At 46.8% G+C, this 16,904-nt stretch overlaps 1 protein-coding gene across 2 annotated transcripts in view; it reads right to left on the bottom strand.

The window, feature by feature from the left end:
• The window catches only part of SLC37A3 (solute carrier family 37 member 3), a 41,461-nt gene extending 24,557 nt beyond the window's left edge, over positions 1–16,904 (bottom strand). The window contains exons 1-7 of one of the 2 annotated variants that reach the window (XM_084809542.1): positions 16,836–16,904; positions 10,379–10,560; positions 9,617–9,671; positions 9,105–9,219; positions 4,147–4,239; positions 1,456–1,539; positions 185–330 (exon numbers count right to left, since the gene is read on the bottom strand). In XM_084809542.1, the coding sequence (XP_084665668.1) occupies positions 185–330; positions 1,456–1,539; positions 4,147–4,239; positions 9,105–9,219; positions 9,617–9,630 (452 nt within the window). In that variant the 5' untranslated portion in view covers positions 9,631–9,671; positions 10,379–10,560; positions 16,836–16,904. The remainder of the gene's footprint in view (positions 1–184; positions 331–1,455; positions 1,540–4,146; positions 4,240–9,104; positions 9,220–9,616; positions 9,672–10,378; positions 10,561–16,835) is intronic. The other variant, XM_084809540.1, reaches the window with a different exon arrangement.

The following is a 16,904-nucleotide window of genomic DNA, read 5'->3' as shown; positions in this document are numbered from 1 at the left end:
AAAGGTCTGCAAGGTGCAGATCAGATGGCTGAGTTCATGGAAAAGTTGGGCGAGCGTTTAGAAAACAAAGAACGTGGACACTCAAGAAATATGTGCTCAACAGTGAGGGGATCGCTGGCGGGAATGCACACAGAGGAGAGATAAGGCACTAATGGATAAGGGGCGGAGGGGAGGACCAACATACCCGGCTTTGCCAAACCAGTTTCCCATGACAGCTACGACACACGGCCAGCCAGTAGACTGCAGCAAGCCATTCACAATCCACAGGCAGCAATAGAACCATTTGTTGTAGAAATGCAGCCATTCAGTGACAGTGCCAAACACAAACACCTGGGAGGGAAAAGGGGACATTGTGAGGGCAAGGTGAAAGCAGCCTGGCAAATAAGCCCACAGCAGATACTAGCCCACTGCATATGTCACTTGCAGCCGATAACAAAAGTAGGAGTTGTATAACTGCTTGGTTATCTAGAAGTTATTCATGTTCACCAGAGGGGAACAAGCAAGTGGTCATTTACGAGCTGGATGAAGGAACCAACATTTGGGTGCTACTGATTGATAATGGAGGGTAGACGGGAAAAGGAACCACAGTTTAAACGAGGTCATGCCTAAAAGGATGGAAGAATATCTAGGACAGGAAGTGGCACACAGATGATGAGACTCCCTAGCAGCTAAGCATTCTCAGTACCAACCTAGGTAGTGTTCAGAGGGGATCCCACTACCTAATGATTAGGACTTGAAAAATAATGAATTTTTTTTCAGCAATGAATTATTTTTCTAGATTCAATGGTAACCCAGGGCCTGATCTTCCCAATCCCCCAAATGAATCACCAAGAAAGAGTTGCAGCATCTGCAAGTGTGCAAACAGTGGAACTGGAGATTCTAGCTGAACTAGCTTAGCTTAGAAGAGGCAAAATGATCACAATGCAAAGCAGAGGGGCTACAATGAATGTGCAAAAGCCAGTTTGAACAAGCAGTGGAATCGATTCCTGTCTTGTTCTTACTTGGTCATTTTTAACAGGCTAAGATCTTACAGCAGCCTTCCTCAACCTATTGCCCCCCAGATGTGTTGGACTACAACTCCCATTGACCCATTGCTAGTTGGGGCAATGGGAGTTGTACACCAACACATCTGGAGGGCAAGAGGTTGAGGAAGGCTGTCTTAGGTTATCGGAATAATGCACTACTGGGGATATTTCACAGAGCTATAACAATTCCTCTTGGCCATGGAATGCAATTTGCAATATAAATATCATAAGACTCTTTGGTGTGGTCTATGTGTTTTTATTAGAATGCTGAAACCTTTGGGTTTTTCTTTTTGAAACATTAGCTCCTAGTCCTCATTCTCTCAGAAATAAGCTTGAGTACAATGCTAAGGAAATTCTCCATGTCCAAACCAAGTATTGTAGGGATAACATCTCTTCCCAACTTGGGCAGCGTCAAGATTTCCCAGCTTACCACTAATGCAGAAGAACACATGCCAAAGGACAGGACCCAGCGCATATTCAAGCGATCTCCAACAATCCCGCTGATAAAGAGACCCTAAAATCAGAGGAGGATTTGATTCAGTAAGAATCAGTTCAGGTAGTATTTGGTCCATGAAAGTTTACATTGCAATAAATGTGTTAGTCTTTAAGATCACAGGACGTCTGGTTGTTTTTATTCCGTAATAGGCATTTATTCCATAATTGCCAACATACGGCAACTCAATGTTTGTATCATTCTGAGAAAAGAGACAAGAAAGAGAGAAAAGAGACAAGATCACTGCCTTGATCCCTACTCAGCCATGAAGTTCTGAAAAAAAACCCTCTTATGCAACGCTTTCTCTTTTGGAATGAGTGATGTGCTCCTTAAGACAAGGTTTTGCTGACTCAAGATGGGCAATATGGAGATTGTTATATAACACACTCCACAGCAGGGGTCGGCAACGTGGCACCCTGGGATGCACTGGCACCCACCAAGACCCCCCAGTCGAGGCCGCTTTCCCATATCCCTACTAAAGTCAAAGGAGCAGTATCGCTCCATTGACTTTAGAGATGGATAAAAGGGTGCCCTGCCAAAAAAGGGCTTACGAGGGGGTGAAGCCCACCCCCACCAAAGACCCTTGGGGTAATGGCGTTCTTGGAGGTGGGTGGGCTTCCCCCTCCCTCCAGCTGTTTCTTGGCAGGGCGCCCTTTTCTCCATCTCTATGCTCCATTGACTTTAAGAGAGGTGGGGACAAAAGTCCCCTGCCAAAAAACGCCTGGGGGCAGGGGGGAGGAAGAAAAGTGAGAATCCAAAGAAGGAGGGGGGGTAAGGAAAGTGAGAATAGGTAGTTTTACCTCCCAAGGCAATTTGTGGTGGTGCCCAGGACACTTTTCCAAAATGTCAAATGTGCCCGTGGACCCAAGAAAGTTGCCTACCCCCTGGTCTACAGCGTTAGAGAATAACTCCTGTTTATAATGTAGACATATACAACCCTTTTCTTAAGCTTCTCATCTCTGATCATCTCCTCAGATCCCCTGCCTGTTCATGTCACATTCCCCTTCTCTAACTTCTGTCTTTTTAAAACTGCAAGCCAGTACCAAGACCTGTACTCACCACAGAGCAACAAAAAAAACATGTGAAGTGCTGGGTTCTTTAAATTTTTGAAGTACTGCATAAAATAGGCCCCCTCCCCAACCTGGTGCTCTCCAGATGTGTTGGAGTACAGTTCCCAGAATTCCCCAGCCAGGTGGCTGGGGAATTCTGGGAGTTGTACTACAACACATCCGGAGAGCACCAGGTTGGGGAAAGCTGACATAAACAACATTTTTCTCCCTCTCAGTAGTAAAACCCAGTGAACCTGACTCGGGGGAGAATCAGGACAGACAGAAGGAAGGACTTCTTCACACAGCGCACAGTTAAACTATGGAATTCACTTCCACAAGATGTAGTGAAGGCCACCAATTTAGATGGCTTTAAAAGGGGGTTAGACAAATTCGTGAAGAAGGCTATCAATGGCTACTAGGCCTGAGGGCTATACGCTACTTCTAGTATCAGAGGCAGTATGCCTATTCATACCAGTTGCTGGGGAACATGGGTAGGAGGGTGCTGTTGCACTCCTGTCCTGCTTGTGGGGTTTCCTGTGGGCAACTGGTTGGCCATTGTGTGAACAGAACACTGGACTAGATGGACCCTTGATCTGATCCACCCTGGCTCTCCTTATGTTCTTAATATTATCTGGTCCCTTCCGCACCCAATTATGACATGCATGGTTGGGTCGGACTTCTAAACCATTCAAAGTCATCTGGACATTGGAAAGGCAGCAAACAACCAAAATGTATTCCTCCAGCAAGTTCTCCACCATCCTCAGCATATTCCACCCCCACTCAATGACAGAGCACATGCTTTGAGTGCAAAAAGCCCCAGGTTCGATTCCCAGCAATCTTTACTTAGAGCTGGGAAAGACTTCTCTCCAAATCCCTGGAGAGCTGCTGCCAGCCATTGTACTTTATTTATTATTATTATTGCATTTATATCCCGCCTTTTTTCCTCTTGCAAGGAACCCAAGGCGGCTTACATTATCCTCCTCCTCTCCGTTGTATCCTCACAACAACAACCCTATGAGGTAGGTTGGGCTGAGAGTGTGTGACTGGCCCAAAGTCACCCAGTGAGCTTCCATGGCCAAGTGGGGACTAGAACCCGGATCTCCCAGCTCCCAGTCTGTCACTCTCACCACTACACTACACTGGAGAGCCTTCGCCAACCAGATGCCCTCCAGATGTGTCGGACCACAACTCCCATCATCCCCAGCCAGCATGGCCAGGATGGGAATTGTTGCCCAGCACATCTGGAGGGCAACAGGTTGGAGTAGACAGTACAGAGCCAGATGGACCTATGGTCTGACCTGGCATATGAATTTACATAGGATATCAAACTTGCGTGGCACGGGTTGATCTTCCCTCTTTCTTCTGGCTTCCAGAGTTGTGCGCAGTGGAGGCTGGTGGCTCTGTTGTCAACAGGGTGGTAAACCCAACCAGAACCAGCCAGAACCTTAAAGGAGCTAATCAAGATGTGTTGGATAGCTCTTTTAGAGTTCTGACTGAAACTCAGAGCAGATTCACCCCCCCTACTGACATGGGAGCCACTAGCCTCCACTGGTTGTACGGGGAACAAGGTTTAACTCACCACAGCGTAAGAGAAGAGGAAGATGGTGTCCAGAGTCCCAAGGAAGAGAGTGGCTTCTTCAGCATCCGGAAATAAATGACTACTGTTCCAGAGCTGCAGAGAGAAGCAACATCACCATAAGAGCAGGAATCTCAAAAGGTTATTTTATTTGCTTACATTTCTTTATCACCCAGTAGCTAAAGCTCTCAGGTCTCCCATGTGCTGATGGGATAATATAGCCTCTCACCCGGGGAGGAAAACAAGGGGCAACTAACGCCAATTGACGCCTTCAATGCTTTGGGGCGCCAGACTTTGCAGAGGAGCCATGCGAATTCATGGAGCGAAGGCTGCACCGGAACACTGACTGCTGCCACTAGAGGTCAGCCCACTCTGCACTTCCTTCAAATCAAGGTGCCGATGGTCCGCCTCAGGTAGGGATGGCAGAGAATTCAGCCACGGATCTCGTTGAGGCTGAATGCCAGTGCCCGCCGCCCCCCCGCGGATCCGCCCTGGGGCGAGACTTACCTGGGGCGGATCTTCCAGGCAGCGGCGGCTTCGGCGGCAGCTGGTCTTCCGACCGGCTGCCGCCACCGCCATTTGCAGGTTTTTGCGGTGGCTACGGTGGCCGCCATTTGCCATTTGAAAATTACGCCGCAATTTTCTTGTTTTTTCACCTTTTTAGAAATAAAAAAATTTGGATACACCTTTAGCGCTTAATGTGTGAAGCGGCTCTTCCTGGGTAAACCCCGGCAAGGCGCGTGTATTTTTTTTGGAAAGTGACCTGAGACTAGGGATGTATGAAAGTCACTTACCTTTTGCGGATTATGTTGATGGTGGGGGGGGGGGAGGCGTTCCATCCCTCCCCCCGGAATCCTCGACGGGGGGGAGGCACTCCGTTCCTCCCCCCCCGGAATCCTCCACGGCTGGCTGTTCTCCGCGGCTGCTCTGCGGAGAAGCTGGCCAGGCCCGGCCAGGCCCAGCCAGGCCAGAGCCATCCGCAGCTGGATTTCCAGCCGCGGAGGGCTCTGGGGGGGGGGGAACCGCGTACACAAGTGGTGGCTATGGCCGCCATTTGCATTCCTTATTTTTGCCGTCTTAATCTACAAAAATATTTATGTAGACTAAGACAGCGAAAATACGGGGAACGCAAATCGCATCCGCTACGCTATTTGCATTCTCCTTATTTTCGCCGTCTTAGTCTACATAAATATTTGTGTAGATTAAGACGGCAAAAATAAGGAACACAAATGGCGGCGGCCATAGCCGCCGCCATTTGCATACGCGATTTTTTTGTTTTTTTCCCCAGAGCCCTCCGCGGCTGGAAATCCAGCTGTGGACGGCTCTGGCCTGGCTGGGACGTGGAGGATTCCGGGGGGAGGAACGGAGTGCCTCCCCGCCCTGTCGAGGACTCCGGGGGGAAGGACGGAACACCTCCCCCCCCATCAACATAATCTGCAAAAAGTAAGTGACTTTCGTACATCCCTAGTCTGAGATCACTTTGCAAAAAAATACACGCGACTTGCCAGGGTTTACCCAGGAAGAGCCGCTTCACACATTAAGCGCTAAAGGTGTATCCGAATTTTTTTTATTTCTAAAAGGGTGAAAAAACAAGAAGAGGCCAAAGCTCTCTGTTTGGTGCGGACTTTCTGGCAGACCCAGGTTTGCAGCCTTCACTTTAGAAATACAGAAATGTCATTATACTACCTAGCACAGGGTTTAGAAAGGTTGGTGAGCATCACAGTCATTACATCAGTAAGGGCACAGTTCTATAGGGATAGGCGGCTGCCTCTGAACGTGGAGGCAACCACCTATCCAATGCAGGGCAGAAGCATGGAGGGGATCATCCCCTCCGCGCTTCAGCCGCCCTGCATTTGCAGCTAGACAGCCAATTTCAGCTGTCTAGCCGAAGGAAGGTGGAGCAGGGGAGGAGGCTGCCGGACGACACGTAGAATGTGTTGTACTGGCATTTCCACCATCCCCGCCCTGGAACGTCCCATTTTTGCCGCTCTGTGATCCTCTTCCGAGCGCCAAGCCATTCCGAGGTGGCTGCGAGGCAGCGCAGGGGCGGGGGGGAAGGTCGGTTCCTGGAAACTAACCTATCCTATGGCCTTCCAGCCGCTGACTAGTGGCCATAGGATTGCACCCTAAACCTGTATTCAGTCCATATTATTATTTTGCTATAGTAGATCAGGTGTGGGCAGCATGCAATCTGCGAGCTGCAAGCGGCCCCCACCCCACCCCCTGGCCCTCTTCTGCAGTCTCCAGTGCTGCTGCTGAATTTGCCATAGTGGCCAAAGAAAAGGTGTTTTTTCTCGAAAACAAGGTGCATGGGGATCTTCCCAGCAGCAAGATTTTGCTTCCAAATAAAAACCACCACTTATTTGCTACCACACCATCAAATTGTGGCAGCAAATTCGGCAGGGTGGCGGGGTGCAGCCCCTGACCCTTGGAAGTTGCCCACCCCTGTGGAAGTCTCAAACTGGTGACAACAGGAACTTATAAGGCCACTTACAGTGCAATCCTATACCCCAGAAGTAAATTCTATAGAGTTCAACTGGGTTTACTCCCAGGTAAGTGGGGATAAGATTTACATCCTTAAGAGTAAATCCCTATACAGCAGGATTTACGTCGGAGTACATCTGCAGAAGGTTGTACGGTTATGCGAGTTCACAGTTGGAGTAAGAACTGAACAGAGGACACGTCAGTTCAGTTTCTTAGCTACTATCAACTGAACAAAATGTAATGGCAGAATACATTGCTGCCTCCAAATGAGAAGTTGTAAACAGCAAAACTATTTTCCAGAAGAAATCTCTAAAAATATACCAGATTAATCTTCTGCCATTGTGTTAAGGCACAAATGCAATGCTTAAGAGTGCTGTTACTGGTACATTTAAAATAGGAGAAAGTAGCCTTTTTGCAGAAGGAACAACAAAATGGGAATCGGTGCTAACAGTGTGAAGTTCGGTCTGCTTGCTCTGTCCTACAATACATCCCCAAATCCTAGGCATGTTTATACAGAAGCCAGTCTCACTGAATGCAACAGGACTTACTTTCAGGTAAGATTGTTAATGCAACTTGCAGGTGGCCACCTTCAATTTAACTTAGAGTAGATACAGCTAATTTGTGGCCTGTAAGCCAGATTTATTTATTTAAAGCCACCTTCTCCAATCTGGTGCCCCTCAGATGTGTTGGACTACAACTCCCAGAATCCCCCAGCTGAAGGAGCCAGTTGGCATTGGAGTCCAACACATCTGGAGGGTACTAGGTTGGGGAAAACTGATTTAAAGCATTTATACCCCACTCTTCAGCCTCACAGGCTTGCAGAACAGCTAGCATACAATCAATAAAACAAGGCAATCCCTACCCACAATCAAAAAGACATGGCACAAAAGGAAAAAGGAACAGGGAGGGAAGGGGAACAAACTCAGGCAACAATCCTTAAAGTTAAGTAGTTGTTCTTACAATTACCAGCTGCCAACATTTCAGGGAGAAGAGGAACCTGAAGGAGATGGACTTTCAGCAGAGCTGATAGAGTGACCCTGTTCCTATTCCCCTCTCCTGCAGCCTGTTAGAATGGCTGTTTTCAGGTGTCAGTTGAGGGATCTAGGCCCCAGAGCAATGTCACCTGGGCCCTGGCAGCCCCACCAACTTCCAATAAAAGCATGTTTAATATCTCTTCCCACAGTTTCACTTGTATGGAAAATAAATTATAGCCAACATGTAAGGGAGGGGGGATTCCACCATTTAACATTAAGCCTCTCTTCCTGATTGTTTTGCATGCAGCGCCCCAGTGCTGCCCGAGGGCCCATGCTCCATGGCTGCAAAACCCTGACTGCTAGAAGGAAATTGGCCACTTCAAAAGAAGGAGTCAGCTCATTTGACAAAATACACTGCCCCACCCATGGTATGGAGAAAAGAAAGGCCCCTGAAAATACAGAGCCTGTAATTTCCCTAATTTACAGCACAATCCTGTACATCTTTCCTTGGAGGGAAATTCCACTGATTTCCACAGAACCAACTTACTAGTCAATATGCATGCAGTTACAACCTCCCTAGCCATTTGCCTCCCTAGTTTCTGTTAAAGGGAAATTCCAGTGCCAACACAGCTAGGATCAATCCTAGAAAGCACATAATGTGGAAAAGGAGGATGTCACACAGTTTCCTTTCCCCTAGTTTACTAGCTTAGCTGTACTCAACATACAGCTCTATAACAGCTTAGCTGCACATCCAGTGTCAGAATAAATATTTAACTGAGTCAAACTTACCTCTGCACACCCTGCCTATGTCAGCAACCTTGTGTACTCCCCTAATTTGGAGACAAGATATTGGACTAATGGGACCAGGAGAGCTAAAGTTGTTGCCCCTGGAGCCAATCTTCGACATCCTTGCTAGGAATGGATGGATGTGTCCATTTTGCTTTCCACAACGTTCACATTTTTTCAAGCACAAGTTCATTCCATCTCATTTCCACATCAGTTTGCAAATGTGTTTTTACAAAATCTACACAAAAATTCACGTATTTGCCAGCTCATGAAAATTTGCCTGCATTTTTGCTTGCAATTTCCCCTACTCTATGCATTTCTTGCAAGCGTGCTTCCCTAATAGATGCCTTTTTGTAAGCTATTTTCCCCAATGTATGCACTTTTGGATCAGAACACTGCATCACAAAATTCAGAGAAGTGCGAAAGCCAAAGGATAATTGTATTCTGGTTGATGAATTCAATTGGAAAGGGCGAATTACGTAGGCTTGTATTAAGATGTGAACCAAACCACGACGAGTGAACCAAACCAATTTTGCCCCCATCCCTAACCATTGCTCCCTTACTCATGTCACGTAGGCCACAGTGCATTGAGATCAGCCACAGGGAAGCTGCCACTAACACACAGCAGATCTGTAAGCTCCTGTAAGCGCACCAATGTTATTGTGACACTTGGAAATAGTGCTGGACAGTGCCCAAGAAAGCATCAAATACCCTCACCTCATATGGTTGAAGGTTGAAAGTGGTGTCATTAAAGCAGGAAGGAGTCCACTGGCTGGAGATGCTGACCTTGACATTGCTAAATGTCTTCCGGGATGCATGGAGTAGAGAGTAGCTGGGAATTTAAAAAGGGAGTGGGGGGAAAGAAAGGAGGAAGAGCACACACAGGTTATTTCTCAGGCCTGCAGAAAATGCTATCTGGTTTTCCGAGAGGCTTGTTCTTGCTTTTGGCAAGGGTAATTATGGTTGAGGTGGGGAAGAACTACAAAGATGGTCTCAGGAGAATCAGTACCTGAACCACAGTCATGGTCCATTTATTTGTATACTGCTTTTTGTACAATAAGTTGTGCTTAAAGCAGTTCACATAGAAAAAATACAATAGACATAATTGTAATACAACATTAACTCAATTACAGTTCATTTAAAACATACCAAACATTTAAATAAGTGCAAGACATACCAACAGGTCAATTAACAATATCCAGTACCAATAATATTACTGTTATACTCACATTAAACAAGCCATTAAATTACGGGTTCCCAACCTTTTGGGGTCGGTGGGTAGATCTGGAATTTCGAGAGAGTGTTGTGAGTGTTCTTACAAAAGGGCCACCATGGGGGACTTGCCCATTCATTAAATGGCTGCCGTAGTGGACATAGCCAGTCACAAAAAACTCATTTTCCAGAAGGCAAACTAGTGAGACTAAAAGAAAAGTGCAGAGCCTAAGTACAAGGGCAGAGGTGGGGTCTGAGCTAAAAAAAAAAAGGCAGTCTTTTGAACCCAAAGAAAGATGGCGCTGGGGGGCAGACCTTCACTTTGCAGCGTGCCAGCTTCCCAGTTTAAAAAAAATCATTAAAAAATCTTATTAAATTAAAATCAGGAGGTGCAAGGTAGCCTGACTGGTGTCAAGAGACATGTTTGTGGACATATTGGTGCTCCAACCGTGTCGGAGACCCCGGCATTAAATAATTTATGCTAACAGACCCAACAATGAGATTCTGGAGGCAGCAATGAGACATGACTAGTAGCGGTTGACAGCCTTATTCTCCATGAATTCTCCACAGGAAAAAAGCTCAACCAGGAGACGTCCCTACAGGCAACATGGAGCTTGCAGAGAACACCTGCTCTGGATCAGATCACCCATGAAAACGAAATGCTAAGCAGGTGGCAGCAGCATCCAGGAAGTGCTTCTGGGCATCTCCCCACCTTCTGTGGCCACCCAATTTGAACATCCAAACATCTGTACTGCACAAATTCCACCACAGCCACCTACCTGAAGAAAGTGAGCAGGAACACGGCAACGTGATGATGCGTGACCTGCGACGCAAGGGCCCTGTTTGCAGGCTGCCTCCTCAATATTCCAGGCATAGCTGTCCTTCCGGTTTCCCCAACTCCCTCCCCCAACCCCCTTTGCCCTTTAAGGCTGGAATGTAGATTAAGTCATTTCTCTTCTCCCTTCAAAAAATAAAGCGTTAAAAAATAAAGTCAAGGCAAACCAAAGCCGAGACAGCATCAGCAAAGAGTTTAAGACTGTAAGGCTAAGCACCCTTACTCTGGAATAGAATCCGCTGCATCAGTCAGGATTTACTTCTGAGTAAACATAGGATCAATGTCCCATCCCTCTAAAAGGCCCAATACATTTATGTATGCTCCAGTGAAATCCATGAACTCATTATATGCCTTTACATTGAAGTATCCGGGTGGAAATCCACAAGCTTTGCCAAAAGCAGGCTCTTACTCGCTATCCAATGCTTTCTTTCAAAAAAAAAAAAGTCTGCCCTGAACCATGCAAGCATCATTTCTTGTTTTCTGTTACCAACTAAGCTTCTCCTGCACAGGCAGGAAGAGTCCAGCCCATCTTGGCTTCCTTGCCATCTTTCAGCTTTAAAGGCAGAAAGAGGACAAGAATGGGTCAGGCCTAGTACAGTGTGAGGCTGATGAACGCCATTAAGGACATACATAGAGGCCTGCTCTATCAGACCCAAGGCTGAGCGATTCTCCCAAGTGCCCAATGGGCAGCCCACATGAAGGCAATAGCCCTCTCCTGCCATTGTTCCTCAGTGACGAGTGTTCAGAGGCCTGCTGCCACCAATCCTGGAGGTAGCACATAGCCATGAGGCCTACTAGCCAAGAGCCTCATCCACCATGAATTTGCCTCATCCACTTTTAAAGCCATCTAAGTCAGTGGCCATCACCACGTCTTGTGGTAGAGAATTCCATAGTTATAATTATAACTTGTAAGACTGGCTTGACCTGCAAGAAAGGACATAGCCCTCCACCTCTCTAGAGTGGACAGAGGCACACTGAGAAAGGTAAAGTGTACCTTACTACAGTAACAATCGCAGGAACAAAGACTTCAGGAACAAGAGTAAGGCCTCTTTAAAGGAATTCATGCCTGCGTCTGTCTCACTCTCCTCTTATCAACCCCCAAACTCTGCCTTCCCTAAGTTTACTGATTTTATTTTAAATTTTTATTTTTATTCTTATTTACAAAATTTATAACTGCTCTATATCAAAAAAGGATTCCTGAGTGGTAAAGAGTAAAAAGAAAAGACTCAAAATACAAAATAAAAATATTTAAAATCAAGTTATACAACAAAACCATGGGTGGTCAGTCAGGGAAGGCTTGTTTAAATAAATATAAGAACATAAAGAGCCATGCTGGGTCAGACCAAGGATCCACCTAGTCCAGCATTCTGTTCAGACAGTGGCCAACCAGCTGCCCACGGGAAACCCACAAGCAGGACACAAGTGCAACAGCACCCTCCCGCCCATGTTCTCCAGCAACTGGTGTACATAGGCATACTCCCTCTGATACTGGAGGTAGCACATAGCCATCAGGTCTACTAGCCAGGTAGTCTTCTTCAGGAATTTGTGTAACCCCCTTTTAAAGCCATCCAAATTGGTGCTCATCACTACATCTTGTGGTAGCATGCCTTTGGCAGATGCGAAAAACAAAGCAACGTTGGTGCCTTCCTGACATCAACTGACAGGAAATTCCACAGAAAGTGAGCCAGTACACTAAGAGCTCTACTCCAAGTGGACTCTAAACAGACTTCATGTGGAACCACCAAGAGCACCTCATCTGATGCCCTCAGTGACTGTTCTTGTTGTTGTTTATTCGGTCAGTCGCTTCCGACTCTTCGTGACTTCATGGACCAGCCCACGCCAGAGCTTCCTGTCGGCCGTCACCACCCCCAGCTCCCCCAAGGTCGAGTCCGTCAGCTCCACAGTCAGTGACTGTGCAGGCTCTCAAATATCCTGGTCCCAAGTTGTTTAGCTGTATTCACATGAAAAAATGTGCCCATACTTTTTTATATAGATTATCCAACAGGGCAAGCCTTACCTCTGTACATAGGAAGCTACCTTATACCATGTCAGACCATTGGTCCTTCTAGGTCAGTATTATCTACACTGACTGGCAGCTCTCTCCACAGTTTTAGACAGGGGTCTTTCCTGGAGATGCCAAGGATCGAACCTTGGACTTCCTGCATGCAAAGCATGCATTCTATCATTGATGGCCTTTCCCCTTTACGTACAGGAGTAGCTGTGCCACTTCTGCCTGACAAGTGGGATCATGTTCAGTGGCTTGGAAAGGAGGTATCTTCATGTTCTCCTCTACTCCAGCTTAGCTACTCACCTGGGGTGAGTCAAGAATTACCTGCAAGCTGCCAGATGCGTCTACACTCCAAAACAAAGCATGCATGTGCATCAGCCTTACTCAACATGGTGATCTCCAGATGTTGTAGACTCCATCAGCCCCAGACAGCATGACCAATGAGCACGGAAGTTGCAGTGCAAACCTCTGGAGGACACCACACTGGGGAAGGCTGCTGTACTGTGCTTCCCATTACATGGGGAAAACCAGCATTGCATAGCATGCACTGCACTTGTGCCCTTGGCTATAGATTATATTGTGTGAGACATAGACATAGCCATTCCTAAGCCAAGCCTTGGCTGCCAGTCCATTTCCGGGCCCAATTCAAAGTGCTGGTATTAACATTTAAAGCCCTTAACAGCTTGGGGCCAGGTTACCTGAAGGATCACCTCCTCCCATATGTGCCTGCCTGGACCTTAAGATCATCAGCAGCAGCCCTTCTTTGTGAGCCCCTGCCAAAGGAAGTGAGGCGGGTGGCTATTAGGAGGAGGGCTTTTTCTGCTGTGGCACCCCGGCTCTGGAATGAGCTCCCTAGTGAGGTTCACCTGGCACCTACATTGTATTCCTTTCAGCGCCAGGTGAAGACTTTATTTTCCCAGGCATTTTAGCATTTTAGCTTTCTAAACTTTTAGCTTTGCTGTTTTAAAAATTTGTATTTTAAACTCCCGCACGGCTGCTAGGTTTTATTGTGGTTGTATTGTTATATTATGGTTTTAATGTTCTATATATTTTAAATTGTTTTATTGTGTGCTGTTTAGTTTTAATTTTTGTGAACCGCCCAGAGAGCTTCGGCTATTGGGCAGTATAGAAATGAAATAAATAAAATAAAAGCCCTGACTGATGGAGAACTTCTGAAGGTGCCTCCGGGGACAAGCAGACTAATCTGGAGGTAATTGGAGGTAAACATCGAACCATTATTCTTCCCATTGTTTGTCTATGCTTATCTTATCTCTCCTTTAGCTGGCTAATTTTCCCTAAGGGTTGGGAGGGGGAGCAAGGAAAATTAGCTGCTAACAAGAGAGATAAGATAAAAGCTGTGACCAGCCACAGACTGAGAAAGATAGACACAGTGAAGGAGTAACTGCTGGCTAACACCTGCAGAGGCTCTGCCTGTTGGTGGAAGAACATTCAGAATTCTCAACAGTGTGGTTTGACCAGGGATGGGTTTGTTTTTTAAATCACACTACGTATGTTAATGGGGCTGCGGTGGCGTAGTGGTTAAGACGCTGAATTGCAGACCAGCAGGACAGCAGTTTGAGACCCTAGTGCTGCGTGATGGAGTGAGCTCCCATCTTCAGTCCCAGCTTCTTCCAACCTAGCAATTCAAAAGCAAGAAATTGCAAGTAGATAAATAGGTACTGCCTCAGTGCTCAGTCATGCCGGCCACATGACCACGGAAGTGTATTCGGACAGCTCTGGCTCTTCAGCTTAGAAATGGAGATGAGCACCACACCCTAGAGTCGGAGGACTAGTTGGGGACCCCTTTACCTTTTTACCTTTTTTACATATGTTAATGGGCTCACCATTGCAATGTTATCCAGCAACAGTGAATAGCAGCTTTTAAGGTAACGATCACTGTCTGTATCTTTTTGCATTCCAATTCCTTCTGATAACACAATTTACATCTCCCCACCACAGCAAATCTGCCAGTTTGAGGTCAACAATTCATGGATCTGATGAAGTGGATATCATCCACAAAAGCTTGGGCCACAACAAATCTGTTAGCCTTTAAGGTGCCACAAGACTGTGCCATTTTTTATTGTGCTGGTGGAATGTAACATGCCAGGCAGAAAGAAAGAAGGGAGCTCAACCCTCCTGATTCACTGAATGCATGAGGGCAAGGAGAAATGGGACTGTGCCCGTTGGTCACATGTCTGGTGTTGGGCCTACACACATACAGCTTTACATACATGGCATCTCCTCCATGCTTTTAGGAATACAGCCCAATCAAGTTTCCTCAAAGCTTTGAGAAGCCCTAGGTGTGTAGAACTGCATGCAAGCACCCATTTTTAATGTAGAATGTGCAGTCCCCATGGAGCGTGACCTGCAGGATCAATCCTGCTTCCTCCTCTACCATTACATGTTCACTGAACACATGCGGACATCAACACCCAGAGGACCTGCCTACTGAGGTCAACTACCACCTCTGCATTCTCTCCCCGCACATTTTTCTTCTGGCAGAGCTGGTGGAGCTCAGAGGCCAAGAGTGAGAGCTCAGACTCCTGTAGAGCCCAGTTCAAATGTCACCTCGGCTACAAATTCATTTTGTGGCCTTGGCAATTTGCTATTCCCTCAACTTCAGCATAAGGATGTTGCGGGAGCCTGACTGGGTCCGGGAATTTGTTGGGCTCCCCCTGCCCATGACCCCCAGACTGCATCCACCAAGACGCTGCCCTTGCTCGCCCCCCGCTCGCGCTCCAATATTGCACTTATTTAGCTTTCCCAGCTCCAAACTGCGCATATTTAAATATGGATATTTTTTAACTTCTCATTTTGCATAGCAATCAAAGGCACGAAAATGGCGGGCGTTCACCAAACAGGATCACAGTGAGCCTGGGAACTCGCCGAGCTAATGGGCGGCCCAAGCATGGGTCCGGGGGGGGGGGAGCGGGGGCACTGCTTCAGCAACCGCCTGGAGAAACCAAGTTAGGGTGAGTTCTACTTCAGCATGCCCCCTCCCATTTTTAACAGAGGGATACCACCACCCGACCTTACAGAGCTCTTATAAGGATGGCTGAGGAAACATGTGTGAAGACCTTTGCACACCGGAAATACTACTTGGGTTATGCCCTAGTTAGAGCTATGGGTTGGTGTTTCCAAACCATTATTTGAAATCATGGTTTGAAGTGGGTTTGCAAACCTTGGTGTGGGGGCATTCTTGGGAAGTTTTAACCTCAGATAGCCCCCATGCTGATGAAACATTAAACTGTGGTTACAGCAAGCCATAGAAGGAAGGGAGAATTCACAAACAAGGAGAGGGAAGGTAGGGGGAAGGGAACACATGAGCTTGGAGTACATTCTCCATCTCCAATCGGTGGTTGGTAGAATTTGAATCTGTGCCACTCAGAAGAAGCTAGAACACAATACAAGTTCCTGGTGTTCTCTTGGAACACAGATCAAGCCAATGAGATTTACCGAACATGCATTTTATTTTCCATAAATTGGCGGTACCATTTAACAGGAAATTAAGTCTAAGGATGCCTTTTGTTTTCACACTGTTTGTCTGGTTTACTTTTTCCTGTTCGTAAAAAAGAAGAAGAGAAGAAACCACCACCACCACCAAAACTTGCAAAATCCAAGATGCCATGATTTCTACAGTCTGACCTCATCTCTGAAGAGTTCAGACTGAATCATTTCTAGCCTCAATAAATGTACTGAGATTGTTCACATACAGTCACAAGACCTGCCTAACAGTGTTATCAAACATTAAAAGTATTTATATCCTGCAGGGGAAATGAATGCCTCTTATTTTCTACAGGGTAATGTTCTCCCCCCCCCCAAAAAAAAACCCCATCCCATCCAAATAAAAGTCCATTACTGAAACCAACTGAACACAGTAGAACCCCTGTAGGAAGCATTCCGACTGTAATCCTGCAATCTGAAATCCTATTGCACGCTTACTTGCCAATAAATACAGTCACCAGGGCTGTTTGCTTGCTTGTCTGTTTTTTACATACATGCCTTTAACTGCACCCCAAGGCATGCACTGAGCAAGCAAAGCTTTTCCCGGCAGCGGGATAAAGCAAAGGGGCAGACACCTCCTGCTAAATTGCTACGTGGCAGAAGGAAGGACCAAGAGAGAAAGAGGCAGCAAAAACAATTATCAAGCTTAGGGGAATCCCACTGCGCCCAGTATAAACTACCGCCAAGTAAAACACGCACAGGGGCGGACTGCACGTCTGAATCGAGGATACCCAGAAAGCAAGAGTAAGGCCGGATCTAAACCAGGTGCAGTGAAAGTTAGACAAGAGAGCCGAGCAATTCCACAACCCCCCCCCCCCCGCGAAGAAAGCCAGGCAGCCCTCCTCTCCTTTAAGTATCCCCAAGTCACTCCCACGTAAACACCTCTCACCTGCCCGCATTTCCAAGGCAACTTTCAGGAAGTCACGTGACCGGCTCCTCTTCCGAGCCGGGGCCGCTC

The sequence above is a fragment of the Heloderma suspectum genome, chromosome 7, assembly GCF_057233095.1.
Source record: "Heloderma suspectum isolate Gila_16-S chromosome 7, 16-S_ref, whole genome shotgun sequence".
NCBI lineage: Eukaryota > Metazoa > Chordata > Lepidosauria > Squamata > Helodermatidae > Heloderma > Heloderma suspectum.
This window is presented reverse-complemented; position numbering and strand designations above follow the sequence as displayed.